Source organism: Crocodylus porosus, unplaced genomic scaffold (assembly GCF_001723895.1).
Source record: "Crocodylus porosus isolate Cpor-Errol unplaced genomic scaffold, CroPor_comp1, whole genome shotgun sequence".
Classification (NCBI taxonomy): Eukaryota; Metazoa; Chordata; order Crocodylia; family Crocodylidae; genus Crocodylus; species Crocodylus porosus.
Window position 1 is genome coordinate 15,518,274 of NW_017728924.1, and position 14,831 is coordinate 15,533,104.

Below are 14,831 nucleotides of genomic sequence, written 5' to 3' on the forward strand. Positions count from 1 at the left end.
CCTGCGCACATTTATTCACTTTCTTGTGATATGCTGGACATGCAAGTCAAAACTGGTTGCATGCTACTTGTGAAAGCTCTTCCCCCCCTGCAGCTGCAGTCCTTTAACCCTGCTGCATACATGTAATTACTCCCTGCCCGCTCCCCACCAAACTGGGGCCAGATGCTGCTGGGGTGATTAGATCAGCTGAAGTCAGTGGGACTTTTGCCTCCAGTAAGCAGTGAGCAATGACTTTGAGACTGCCCCATTAACTCTTCTTGCTTAGCTATAAATGCAGGCAGAACTGGAATGAAGCTGTTCTTCTCCGTGACAACACAGCCAAGGAGATTTTAAACCGAGGATCAGTCACTCAAAAACCATTGAGGCAGTTTTCTGATGAGGGGGCGCACAAGGCACTAGGACCTAGGAGAAGTCTCATCCACCCTGGCAGGAATTTCTTGCTTGGAGCTCAGACAACAAAGGCAGAGGGAGCTTGGTTTTCTTTCTCTCAGCATCTCCACCCTGCGAGCTGAAAACCGGTGAGTAAAGCTTTTCTGAGTGACTTCTTGCAGAAAGAAACAGATGTCAGATACAAAAGGGAAGCAAGAAACCTTCTTTTAAGTGTGTCACAGCATCTGCAGCTTCCAAAAAAAATCCTGGAAAAACCTCCCATTCATTTGGAAAGTTGCTTGAATATTCCACTGCATTATGCATGCCATGAAAGCACATGTAGCATAACTGGCACTGAGAGAGAAAATGTTTGCAACTCGGGATTTATGTGAAAACTGCTGGCATTACCCATTGCCGCTCTGCTGCATGTTAGAGACAATAATGAGATCTTGGACAGGTCACGGTGACATTGTAAAATGCAGAAAATGGGAACTGTTCTGGCAAATCTGATGGGTGGGGAAAGAGAGCAACAGCTTTTTCTAGGATTGGGAGCTGATCGCTGAGCCACTAGATTTTAATCCCATTTCTGTCTGGTGTGAACACACTGCTAACGTATGTGAGGTGCATGTTAAATAGTTTTTGCCCAGTGGAGTGACAGCCTTGGAAGGGTTTCTGTATTGCAAGTCTAGGGGGAGTCTTTTGGTTTTATTGCATTTTTGTTTCTTTGGTACTAAGTTTCATTTAAAGAAAATACAAATATCGCCCATCATTTTGTTTGATCTCTGGCTCAGTACAATTTTCCCCAGAGGGCTGCCTTTCTCGGGCTCCAGTCTCTCTTTCTCTCCCTCCCCGTAATACACCACAGCTCAGAACAATGAAAGGTGTGCTTGCAGAGGCACAATGTGAATACTTGCACAAAGATAGTTGCCACAATGAAATCACTTCCCTAAGGATGGGAAGGTTCAGGTAAAAAAAAAAAGGAAGAAAGAAAGATAAAGAAAGATAAAAGAAATACCCCATTTATTTTCTTTTTTCCCCCTCCTGATTAAATAGGACCAGAACTGAATCCAGGACAGATTTGTGAACTGACAATAGCTCATCGAACCCTCAGAGCAATGACAGATTTTTCAGACATTTTTTTTCTTGGAAATGTAGGATGGTCTCAGAAATTGATTGATGGGCTGCGAGGGGGGCTGGGGAGTGGGGGGAGGGACTGCTGTATCTGATTGCTAGCCCTTATTGACCAGCCCGTCACAAAGAAAATGCCTATTCCCCTGTGACCATTCTTTCAGAAATACCAGTTTTGTCCTCATTTGAAATATTCAGACACATTGGGTCCTTCTGTGAGTCCATAGATTGAAACCCAGCTCAGAGGGATCTGCTCATTCTCTGCAGCCAAAGGAAATCTTGCAAGGCTCAAGGGTTTAATTCATTGCCAACTGTTGTTGTTTGGACAGGATTTGGGAGTTCTGCTTATCATTTTCCTGCAGCTATCCAGCCCAAAGTCTCATTTTACTGCATTTGGAAACGGCAAGGAACTTTAGTGTGCAAAGTCTAAGCTGCTATTCAAAAATACATCCCCTCCCCCATAATTGGATCCTTTTAAAAAGCCCAAGATCCCTCCCTCTTTCCCCCACCCCCAAGAATCAATACAAATTTAGGTCAGGGTGAGCAGGATACAGGTCACTTTTAAAATAAACCAATTCTGCTCTCAAAAAACAGAAGCCCAGGCATGGAGTGCATGTAATTTCTCCCAGATTTGGGTTTTGATCAGTCTAATATATTGTTCATATTCTTTCCTCCTCATTTCCCTCCACTCAGCTTCAGATCTTTAGGGGTCACCAAACTATGGAACTTGATTTTGGACACTTTGACGAAAGAGATAAGGCGTCCAGAAACATGCGAGGCTCACGTATGAATGGCTTGCCTAGCCCTACTCATAGTGCTCACTGTAGCTTCTACCGAACCAGGACCTTACAGGCACTGAGTAACGAGAAGAAAGCAAAGAAGGTGCGTTTCTATCGCAATGGGGACCGCTACTTCAAGGGGATTGTATATGCTGTGTCCTCTGACCGCTTCCGAAGCTTCGATGCTTTGCTGGCTGACCTGACCAGGTCCCTGTCTGATAACATTAACCTGCCTCAGGGAGTTCGTTACATCTACACCATTGATGGAGCCAGAAAGATCGGGAGCATGGATGAACTGGAAGAAGGTAATTAGCAATGTCCGATGGTTGAGTTACGGTCAGGTGAGGAGGTGGGGGAGAATTATGTAGCACTGCTTGGTTGTGACTCGACAGTCACATTTCTTCTGTGACCAATAGATGACACTATACTATTGTCTGTATTGTGGGGTTGTAATTCGTTGAATGGGCAGCCAGAGCTTTGGGGAAGGGACTGAAAAACATTTTAGAAATAAAATAAAGTATGCAAAGACAAAAATGAGGCAGTGTGATAGAAAGTGTGTATGAGTGCATGTGTGAGAAGGGGTTCTGCATGCCTGTAGTTGAGGCACGTAAATATACAGGCATGTACCGGGTGTTTCGGTGGATATGGCCAGGGGTGTGTATGTCTGTGTGCCTGTGGTTGCAGGTGTTGTGCACAGTGTGCTTGGGGTGACTGTGTGTTTGAGGGGGCTGCACAGTATATTTGTGAGTGTGTATGGGAGTAATTTTTGGACACATTGTATTCCCATGGGGATGTGTGTGAGTAGCATAGGGGTTGTGTATGGGGAGGAGTTGGGCACAATAGTTCAGTGTATTTGTGTGAATTGTATCTGTGTAGCCGAGAAGTTTGCGCTGTATGACTATATGGGTGTGCTGGAGGAGGAGCTGCATTCAGTGGGGATATTTGGTTTGCCTAGAAAGGGGTGTCTCAATTTGGAAGGAAGATTTTTGAACAAGATACAGAATAGCATCAGTATGTTGGAAGGAATATGTACAGCATGCCTGAAGGGTTGGGTGTTGGGGAAGATGTATTTAACACTTCTGGAAATATGTACATATGTAGTGGGGGGTGGGGAGGGCGCACACAGTATTTCCCTAGGGCGGTGTCCTTTATGTTTGCCACCAATAAGCACAATACGTCTGTATGGGCGTGCCCACATCTCTATGGGCGACTGGCACAGTACATTTGTGGGGGTCGTTTTGCATGTCGCTATCTCTGTGGTGATGTGCACAGCACATCTGTGTGGGTGTGTCCATATATCTCTGGGGGGCTATGAACCAGGCAACTGTGAGTGTGTTTGGGAGTTATGAGTACAGCATGTCTGTGTGGTCATGTCCGTGTGTCTTGAAGGTAATATGCACAGTAGGACCGTGTGGGTGTGTCTGGGTATCTTGGGGAGGATTATGCAGAGTATTTCTGCAGGCATGTCTGTACGTTTGCCAGTGCTGCGCTTTGTATGTCTGTAGGCTGTACGGGGAAGGAAATATGCATGGTGTTTTTGTAGGTTCTCTCTCTGTATGAATGTGCACATCGACTAAAGGTAGATTTCCTCCCTGGAATGTCTTTGTTCCTGTGTGTGCGTTTATTACTTGTTGAATTGTTGGAATTGCACATTTTTCAAAATGTCACCTCAAATTCAGATTCATCAGGAAAGCCTGAGCAGGCTGTTGTTCAGTTTGTCCTCGCTTACCAGAGATCTTTCTGCCACGTGACTTACCTCTGAATCTGTGGACTGCCATCTTAAATCGTCTTATTTTCTGGAAATGCCATTAAGACTTTCCAGAATGATATCACAACCTGGTCACTGCCACTTTATCTTATGTTACCACCTTGGGATGAGTCTCTGCAAATGACATAATTCTATGTAACGACAGAGATGAGGACATCCATCATCATTCTGGTGCTCTCTATTCAATTAAAAAATCAACTGTCTGGTTCTTTTTTGGATTTACAAAGGCGACATTTATCTTGATACTGGTTATTTCCACATGTTGACAGGCATTTTATTTCAGACAGACCTGGCCCATTCAATGAAATATTGGGAAGTCAGTGGTGATGGGTAGGGGGTGCATGTGCACCCTGTGCATAGGGGGTGTGCATACAACCCCTGAGAGCACTGGTGCACCCCCTCATAGGCTGCTCTCCCCACTTAGGCAACGGGCAGGGGGGGCAGGCTGAAGCACCAATGCTCCCCCCTGTGAGCACCGGCCAGGGAGTGGGAGGACTGGATGAAGTGCCATGCCCACTTCCAGGAATGCCATGGCTGCTTCCTGGTCAGTGAGATTGGCTGTGGGGGGACACCCCGCTGCCCCCTGCCAGTCACTGGGAGGGGCATGTGCCCCCCGAAGAAGGTGGCACCAGTCGCCTATGGGGAAAGTCACAAAGCCCTTGCCTTTTAATGGGAGGCAGAATGTTGTAAAGAATAAGGTACTATCTATAACATCAAGAGCTTTCAGGCTAGGAACAGAAGTTGCAAATAAGCCGGTTTAACTGATCAGAAACCAGTTCAGATTTGTAACACAGCAGAAGTTAAGTGTGCATAAACTGCTTCTGAAATGGCCAAAACTTGTTTAAGATAAACCTAGATGAATGTAGTATCGGGCTTAACCGATTTAGGTTAAATTGGTTTATTGAACTTCTGTCCCAGATCCCCTCCAGATTCAAGTTAACTCGCAATCCTCCCACATCCCAGGATGCTTTGTACCTCCCCCACAACCCCCCCTCACAGGGTCCAAGCTATCTGCTCCAGCCAAGTATGGAGCCATACTCTAGCACCTCCCCCCCGCCGCTTCTTGCCTGAGGCACTCCAGGCATGTGGCTGCATTTCCAGAATCAAAATGGATGTCTGTTCACTTACTTATCAATCTACACAGCTTAGACTAACCTGCGAAGATTGAATCAATTTTGCCTCAGGCTTTTTGACTGTCTGTACTTGGCTTCAGTGTGCAACACTGAAGATGGTTCTTTGTCCCCAGATTGTGTCATGTGTAAAATGAGAATATAGATGTTTGCTCACTTTCCTACAGTAACTTTTTAATGAAACAGCCTCCGAATAAGTACTATACCAAGTATCACTACTCAGAGTTTTACTAGAAAAGTATAAAGGTTGTCTTACACGAATCTCTGTCTTTGAAAATTATATACCTTATCACTGTGCCATTGCAATTAGATTAAGAATTGATTTCACACAGATGGAGGTGTGACGGTTGGTTTTTTGCAGGGTTTTTTCCTTTGTGTTGTGGTTGGTTTTTTTGGGGGGGGGAGGGGGAGGGTTGGCAAACTAATGATGTCACACATCCAGTTTCAATCTTTCAGTGTCCTAATCGTGGAACTTGGGTACGGTGAAGAGACACACACCAGCCCCGGGTACCATTTTGTTGAGGTTGCCAAAATAGCAGCCCCAGATGGGCAAGGTGCTGGGAGCTTGCACTAGCCCCAGCCTAGCAGCATTCAGGGAGCTAACCCTACCTCCTGCCTCAGTGAGGCAGCATGCAGGGAGACAGCCCTGGCAGCAGCTGCTGTAAGGTAAGACCCTCCCATACTTGCCCCCCACAACCCCTCCTCTCCACTGCCCTCAGGCGCTTGGTACAACAAATCCACACCCCTGCCTCCCTACAATCTTACCCAGAATGCAAAAAATCTTTCTGGTATATCTTAAACATACCAGGCATGTACCAGCTGCACACAATCATAGAGAAGTATGGTTGGAAGGGACCTCCACAGAGCATCTAATCCAACCCCCTGCCTGCGCCAGGATCATCATGTTGCTGCCTAGATTTTGCTTTTTCTGTAACTTTTTCTCTTTTCAGTAATAACTCCAGAAAAAGAACCTAGTAATCCCCGTTGTTTTTTCCATTTTTGTCATGGGAGTCAACATATCTGTCACATTTCGTTTTTATAAACATTTGCATGGACATCACTATCTTACTTTTTCAGGATTGTGGTATATTTCTGCTGGCATCGCTAAATTAATTGCTTAGATTACAGCAGGGGGTGCTGACGCTTGGATTTAGCTTGCCGCGCCAAAATGGCAATTTAAAAAATAGCATCAATGAAATGATTGTGAAAAGTAATTCTTTATTTAAAACATAGTTGACAGTGTGGCAGTGTCCTCCTTCAGAACCTCAGCCAATGAAAACATGGATCTGAATGGAATAAAAACAAAGGAAGCCCCACCCAGGAATGAAAATGTAAAGCTAACAGCTTGTTGCCTTACCAACTGCTGATGATAATATTCTCATGTCACTAATGATAATCTGCTTTCAGAAAACCAGAAAGAATAAAAAACTAATTGGTCCTAAGGCAGTCACTGTAATCACACTGTATTTACACTGCAGTTGCATGGTCATTGTTTCATGTAACCCCTGCAGCTAATTTTAGTATTAATGCTCAATGAAAAATAATTGGGATGCAACTACAATATAACAACATTTGCCATGTTATAAAGTATAACTGGGAAAGGTAGTCACCAAAGGGAAAGACTGGTCTTTATAAACTACTTTTTATAAAACACATAAAATTAGTAGTACTAAGTGCTGCATTCTGTGTTCTCTGATCTATGTCATATAGACATGTGCTGTAACATGGTGGTACCCTAAATACACCTTAATACAACCCTATATAAAATGTACCATGCTATTTTTAAATCTTGCAACTATCCTGACCTTACACAAGCTGAAGAGCAGAAGGGTGTATATCTCAACGATGAAGAGAACTCACAAAACGAGTGTAGTCTTGGGTCCCAATCAAATGTTTCTTCCAGGCTTCCAACAAACTTAGAAGAATGGACAGCGATGGCATAGAACCATTCTCCTCAACACGGTTCTCGGGTAAATTAGTCCTCTTTGCTGTCTGCAGTTGGGCCGTTACATGTCTTTCATACAACATTAACTGCATCACCCTCCCTTTTTTAATACCATCTTTGACTAATGTTCTCTTTCCACAGCAGGCTGAAGTTCCCCATCCTTACAGTGGAGGCTCGTCAATCATCATACCCTTTGCCCATATGCACTGATGTCCCTTGCTCCCATGTTCTTCCTATGCCTAAATCCTTCTTTTTCAAGCCTGGCTTTGTACTTTTGTTCATACTCTCTCCTGGCCCTGAAGTACTCTCTCTGCCTTTGTCTCTCAACTTCCTTCTCTTCCTCCTCGAGAGCTTCTGTTAAAACCCATTTTCTCACACAGTCCCACCACCTTGCTTTTTCACCCATAGTCCTCCAACCTTGTTCTCCTCAGCTAGTTCTCATGATTTGTCTTGTATTTGTCTTGTTTCAGTTTTTTAACACAAGAAACACTCTTATCCACAGCTTTGCAAACAGAAATTATATTTACGGTGCCAGTGAACAGAAATGATTTATTAATTATTACTTTGAGATATTTGAGTGTAATGGCAGGATTCTGTTAGTAAGCCTGGATCTTGACCAGTGAAGGAACCAATTTCTGTTCGTTCTTCATAATGTCTCTGCACTTCAGCTGGTTGCTACTTTTTTAAGCTAGGCCAGATAGTGTAGGTTTAGCCCTACATTTGATCTATGGCTCGTTCCCACCACTGAGGCTCAGCAAAGCACTTGGACATCTCTCCACCATTACAAATGTTTCAGGTGACCTCCATCTTAGGGCCCATCTTTAGTGGCTATTCTGGGTGAAGGTAAATAAACGACTGTTTTAGAAAAAAATAGGGGATAAGCCTGGCCAACATCTCTCCTTAAAACATTCTAATGACCCAGACTTTTGGAAACCTATTAACAAATTCCTTTACCCACATTTCTGGTACTGCCAAGCTCTCCTTTGTACACTGGGATACTGTGACCATGAAAGGTGCTAAATAAATGTATTCTGTAGTCTTTTCTGAAGTTCTTGGTATTAGGGCAACTCACATCATCTCAGAAGTTCCTGCTAGACCAGGGGCAGGCAATTATTTTGGGTGGATGGCCACTTACCAAGTTTTGGCAAGATGTTGAGGGCTCAATGGCAGGTGCCCCACCCCCTGGTTGCCATCTTGTGACCGGAAGCCCTGCCGCCTAACCCCCGACCTTTGCCCCCAGAAGTACTCCTTTCAGCAAGGGGTTTTGCCATCTCTGAACCAGAAAAATACCAAATTATACTCTAAAAATCAAACATCGAGAACATTCATCAATTTGAATTCCAAAAATATTTTTGTTGTGTAGTGTACATAGAGGTGATTGCACAATAACTTAAAATGAAGTCTTACTTTTGTATATTGTGGGGGGCATGGGAGGTGGGTATAGATGTGGGAGGTGGATAGGTGTGGGGGTGGGGTGAAGGAGCATGTGGGTGTGTGTATGGATATGTGGGTTTTGGGTGGGCATGGGGTTTACAGGGGGCTGGGTGTCTGTGGGGGTAGATAGGTGTGTGGGGTGAGGGAGCATGGGTGGGTAGGTATGGGGTTTGTGGGGAGAGGGTGGGTACAGGGTGTGGGTGTGGTGGTCCACATGTATGGCAGTCTGGGGTGGGGTGTGGGTGCATGTGTATGGTCAGGTGTGCATGTGGGACTCGCTCTATGAACACACACACACTCACACTGTCCCTCCCTCATTGCTCTCTCCTTCCCTCCCACAGATGCATGCACACAGCCCCCACCCCGCTGCTCCTGGCCCCAGAGTACTGGCATGGGCCCCATGCTTCCGCGGTCCGGCCATGCAGCTAGGAGACATGTGGTGTAGGAGTGGCCGGCCGGCAGGCAGGCAGGCAGGGAAGCAGTGAAAGCGGCAGCAGGCACGGGGCAAGTGGGAACGAGTGGGTGTGCGGGAGCGCAACGACAGCTGGGCAGGAGCCTGGGGCCCATGCCAGTGTTCTGGGGCCAGGGCTGGCAGACCCCATAGCAGGACAGCAGGAGTGTGGGGTCCCAACCTGCAGGGGCTCTATGATGCCAATCTGACTCCCCGCTCTCCCTGCTGGTGCGTAGACCTCTGCCAGCCCATGCCCCACATTCCTGCTGTCCCACAGGCACTGGCCTTGAGACACTGGTGCAGCCCTGTGCTGTTGCTGAGCTCCCGTGCACCAGCTTGCTACCACTCCCCCCACCCACACAATCCTCCCTTTCCCCACTTTGCTGCCTGCCACTGTGGCACTCTGGCTTCATGGCTGCAACCACAGGACTTGGCCGGAGTTGGCCCAGCCCCACAGCCACAAGGACTAGGGCAATCGCTTACGGCCCTCCCCTTCTTCCTTCCCCCCACATTCTTATCTGAATTCCCCTCTCTGGTGCAGGGAGACAAGAACAGCCCTGTGGTCCCAGGCCACAAGCCTCTGCTAGGCAGGAGCTTTCAGGTGGTGGGGAGATAGGGGGAGGTTGGAGGGGTCAGGGCCAGGCAGGCTTTGCCGCTGGGTCCTGCCACCGGCTTTCCCTGTGTCCTACTTCCCCTGGTTCCTGTCATCTTTGACAGGCATCCAGGATCAGATAAATATTAGTTTTCTAACTTTTTTAGGGGCCCTGTGTGCTGGATAGAATGGCCCAGCAGGCCGGATCTGGCATACGGGCCATGTTTTGCCCACCCCGTGCTAGACTGTGATTACCTCTGATATCTAGACAATGCCTTTGCTCACTGTGAGCATGCATTTTCTAACAGGTCCGTTACAGCAAGATAGTAATTTCTCAGCTCCCAAACACAAACATTACATTTTCCCCTTTTTTTGAAAGCAGGGAATATAGGCAAAAACTGAGTTAACCTCAGTTCACTGGAGGCGAGTTATTTTCCTTCAGACAAAGCCACTGCCACTCACCTGACAGGTTCAATCTGTCACTGTGCTGATGTTTCATATTATTGGTTACAGTAGTACTTAAAGGCACACCTACATTGCCATGCTAGATGCTGTGTAAACACAAAGCAGGAGAGTTTCTTCCTGGAGTAAGAACAGTCTAAATAGGCAAAGCTGAGGGAAAGGGAGTATTGATCTTATCTCCTATGGTACTGATGGGGAACTGTGGTGCAGAGAGATTAAGGAGCAGATCCTCTTTTCCTGAAATGATAATCCTAATTTAGCTTCTGCTTGTTCTAAACGAACCCAATCAGGCTCGGGGGAGTGATCCTATATTGCCATCCTGTGTCTCAATCAGGTGCCTTAGCACAGCCTAAGATGCCTCCATCATGCAATCTAATTGGATCCTGACAGCACAAAAGGAAAATATCTTACCAGGAATCAGAAGCAGAGCAAAGCAATGTCTTCTTCTAGGACCTTCTCAGTCTCAACAGGTGTACACCCACCTCTCCTACATCCCAGCAGGGTGCCCTAAGCAGCAAACTATTTTCTAATTTGAGCTAAGATTATCCTCCAACATGCCTACTGAAACCAGGTTGTAGGATAGCCAAGAGTAAATGATTCATGGGATCTTCTGAAAAGCAAGAAATATGGTATCTAGTGGTGGCCCATTGAGGTGGACCCTGTCCTGGAAGAGAGGGAACCCTGGCTCCTGTTTTCTGTACAGTTTACACATTTTATGAAAGACAATTTGAGGTAAAATGTGTCACTTCCACTGATGTAAATCTGGAGTAATGACTGTGTAAGTGAGGATATTATTGCGGGTTGTGGGATCTGACCCAATGGAGTTGCATAAATACAGTGCACAGGGTGAGTGGAAAATGAATTTATCACCAACAGTGAATATGCATACTCTGTGGTGGGCCAGTAGAGGGTGCTCCTGCACTGAGCCACCCACCTCACTGAGCCCAACCACCTTCCAGGCTCCGAGTGCCTCCCTAGGGGCGCCTCACATCTGGCCACCCCCCTTCCTGGAGCACACTCACTAGCTTGGGGGTAGAGTTGCCACCACCCAGGGATGGGCTTGATTCTGGCACTGCACCCACTGGGAAACACAGGCCTACTAGCCCTCAAGGGTATTTGACTCACTTCAAGAACTTGGGATGCTTCCCTCGGTTGGAAGCACAAGTAGTGGTCTCCCTTAGTCAGCTGAACCAAGGCAACCCCAATGCATAATCTAGGCCCACTCCCAATCAGTCTCCCATGCTAGGTACAAAGGATAACTGTATTGGTTACAAGGAGTAGGGCTGGAATAGGGTACAGAGCTGAGTAGTATCAGAGAGATCCCATAGAGCAAACAGGGTGGCTGGAGTAGTCTATGATCACGCATCTGAGTTAGTGCAAGCTATATATCTAGTTAGATCTCAGGTAGCTTACTCACAACTATCATCCAGAGGCAGGTGGAGATTCCCTCTGGAGGCAGGCAATTCCTTGATCGTGAGTTTTGAGAGAGAGAGTAAGTTTCAGATGGTCCAATCTTCTCTCTCTGTAAGTTCTCCTCATGGCTGCTGCCCTTCCTTCTGGGCAGTCCTTAACTTATATGGCCCTTATGACCTCATTTACCTGGTCCAATGGAGACCAGCACCTGTTGGCTGTCAGTCAACCAATTTGAAACGCATCAGTGTTTGCTGGGCAGACCGGCAGTCTGTAGCCCACCAGGGAGCCCAAGCCCCTCACCCAGGTATTGATGCCAATCACGTAGGCAGAGGGAGCAGGTTTCCCCCCTCCCTCAGGAATGTATCCAGCTCAGGTTACCTAAAGAGATAGGGTAAGGTGTGTACCCTCTGCAGGGCCCATACCAACCAAACTGTCACCGAGCAGAGTTTTGGGGGAGAAACAGAGCTGGCCTTCTGCCACATACTCCACCATCCTTTGTAAGGTGAATACATGGTGAGCAAGGTCACAGCGGAAGTGTGATTTTAGCAGAGTTACCTTCTCCACAGTGGAGAAGGTAACCTCATGTCTCAACAGGAGGACTGTAATGACAAAGCACAGGAGGTTCTGGGCTTCATTTTTTCTGAAAGGAAAGTTACAGACCTTGAGCTGTGCTAGTAACAAACCACCAGGATTTATTTTCTTCTCTCCAAATACATACTTCTTTTCTGTAAAGGAGTCAGCTAATGTCTTTCAAACAGCATTTTCTGTATAAAACAGTACTATAAATAGGACCACTAGTAGAAGGCTTTCCAAATAGTACAGCCCACTGGGAAGGAGTTTCAAGTAGATGGAACGCAGGTGAAGAAAACTGCTGTCTTTTCCCTGTGCTGTCTATTCCCTGTGCTGGTTTTCCACTTTATCCCAAGGAAATTGTACAAAGCAGTATTGACTCACTTCAATGGGTAGGAAGGCCAGACTTCGGGCTGCATGAAACTCACTCATGCACTCTGCTATATACTCTGCTCTATGCTGTCTTTTCACAGCATCTGATGAAACAAAGTTGGGTTCATAAAAGCTTGTGCTGTCTCTCTGTGGGTGCACCTACATGTGCACTTAATGTGCAGTAGACTAATTTGCTAAGGTGTAAAGCTTCACAGTCTATACATGCAATGTTATTTTACTACAGCAAACTAATTACTGTTAGGGACCATACTATCTTACGATGGTGAAAATAACTATGCCTAAATGCATGTGTAAATGCTGACGTGGGTGTAAATTGTACCTGGTCAGCCCAGGCTGCAGGGGGCCAGGTCCCTGTCTGCTACCTAGCCACATGGCTCAGCTGTTTGGGCACTCTCATGCCCCAGTGCCCTTCGTCACCTGAGCCTGTCAGCCTGGGGCTGCTTCACCCCAGCTCAAACTGCTGTGGCCCTGGGCGCATAGGTAAACGCTGCATCCAGGAGCAGTTAACTCCAGCACAAACCGTGCCAGAGTTTATTCATAGATTCATAGATGTTAGGGTCAGAAGGAACCTCAATAGATCATCAAGTCCGACCCCCTGCATTGGCAGGAAAGAATGCTGGGTTCAGATGATCCCAGCCAGATGCCCATCCAACCTCCTCTTGAAGACCCCCAGGGTAGGGGACAGCATCACCTCCCTTGGGAGCCCATTCCAGATTTTGGCTCTAACTGAAGAAGTTCCTCCTAATGTCCAGTCTAAAACTGCTCTCTGCTAGCTTATGGCCATTATTTCTTGTAACTCCCAGGGTGTCTTGCTGAGTAGAGCCTCACCAATTCCCTTCTGTGCCCCCATGATGAATTTATAGGCAGCCACAAGGTTGCCTCTCAACCTTCTCTTGCAGAGGCTAAAGAGGTCCAGGTGCCCTAGTCTCTTCTCGTAGGGCTTGGCCTGCAAGCCCTTAACCATACGAGTGGCTCTTCTCTGGACCCTCTCCAGGTTATCCACATCCCTCTTAAAGTGTGGCACCCAAAACTGGACGCAGTACTCCAACTGCGGTCTGACCAGTGCCCGATAAAGGGGAAGTATCACCTCCAATGCATGATAAAGTGTCGTTAGCTTTGCTGATGACTTTGTCACACTGACGACTCATGTTCATCTTAGAGTCCACTAGGACTCCAAGATCCCTTTCCGCTTCCGTGCTGCCAAACAGGGCATTTCCTAGGCAGTAGGTGTGCTGGACATTTTTCCTCCCTAGGTGCAGCACTTTTCATGTCTCCTTGTTAAATCACATTCTATTGTTTTCTGCCCATTTGTCCAACCTGTCCAGGTCTGCCTGTAATTGTTCCCTGCCCTCCGGTGTGTCCACGTCGCTCCACAGTTTTGTATCATCCACAAACTTGGACAGAGTACACTTCACTCTCTTTTCCAAGTCACTGATGAAGGCATTGAAGAGTATCAGTCCAAGAACTGAGCCCTGTGGGACCCCATTGCCCACATCCTTCCAGGTCAATACCAACCCATCCACCACCACTCTCTGGGTACAACTCTCCAGCCAATTTGCCACCCGCTGGACTGTGTAATCATCCAAGTCACAGCCTCTTAACTTGTTCACAAGTATGGGATGGGATACCATATCGAAGGCCTTCCTGAAGTCTAAGTAAACGATATCTACCCCTACTTCTGCATCCAGGTGTTTTATAACCTGGTCATAAAAAGAGACTAGATTAGTCAGACATGATCTACCTGTTATGAACCGGTGCTGGTTTCCGTTCAGCATAATTTTTCCTGCTGAGCTCTCACATATATGAGCCTTAATAATCTTTTCAAAGACTTCAGCAAGGATGGAGGTGAGACTGACTGGCCTGTAGTTGCTTGGATCCTCCTTCTTTCCCTTCTTGAAAATAGGGACCACATTGGCCCTTTTTCAGCCCTCAGGGACCTGTCCCGTGCACCATGAGTGCTCAAATATTCTTGCCAGTGGCTGTGCAATGACATCAGCCAGTGCCTTCAGTACCCTTGGATGGAGCTCATCCAGGCCTGCCAACTTAAATACATCCAGTCCTTCCAAGTGACTCTGCACTATCTCAGGGTCAATGCTTGGTGGTCTGGCACCCTGTTGTTGTCTCTCTACGATCCCATTGTGAGACTTGTCTTGCCCCTCGTTTAGGAACACTGAGGCAAAGAACTCATTGAAGAGTTCAGCCTTGTCCCCCCTGTCTGTCACCAATTGCTTTTGTCCATTCAGTAGTGGTCCTATTCTGCTCTGGGCCTTCCTTTTACTCCCTATATATCTGAAAAACAATTTTTTGTTATTTCATAGATTTCATAGACATTAGGGCTGGAAGGGACCTCGGGAGATCATCGAGTCCAGCCCCCTGCCCAAAGGGCAGGAAGTCAGC

The 14,831-nt window shown here is 46.8% G+C and overlaps 1 protein-coding gene across 4 annotated transcripts in view; it reads left to right on the plus strand.

Annotated features, from left to right (window-relative positions):
- The first annotated feature begins 179 nt into the window (after positions 1-179).
- The window catches only part of DCX (doublecortin), a 116,257-nt gene continuing 101,605 nt past the window's right edge, over positions 180-14,831 (plus strand). The window contains exons 1-2 of one of the 4 annotated variants that reach the window (XM_019540398.1): positions 180-518; positions 2,191-2,581. In XM_019540398.1, coding sequence (XP_019395943.1) covers positions 2,218-2,581 — 364 coding nt within the window. In that variant the 5' untranslated portion in view covers positions 180-518; positions 2,191-2,217. The remainder of the gene's footprint in view (positions 519-2,190; positions 2,582-14,831) is intronic. The other 3 variants (XM_019540399.1, XM_019540400.1, XM_019540401.1) reach the window with 3 other exon arrangements.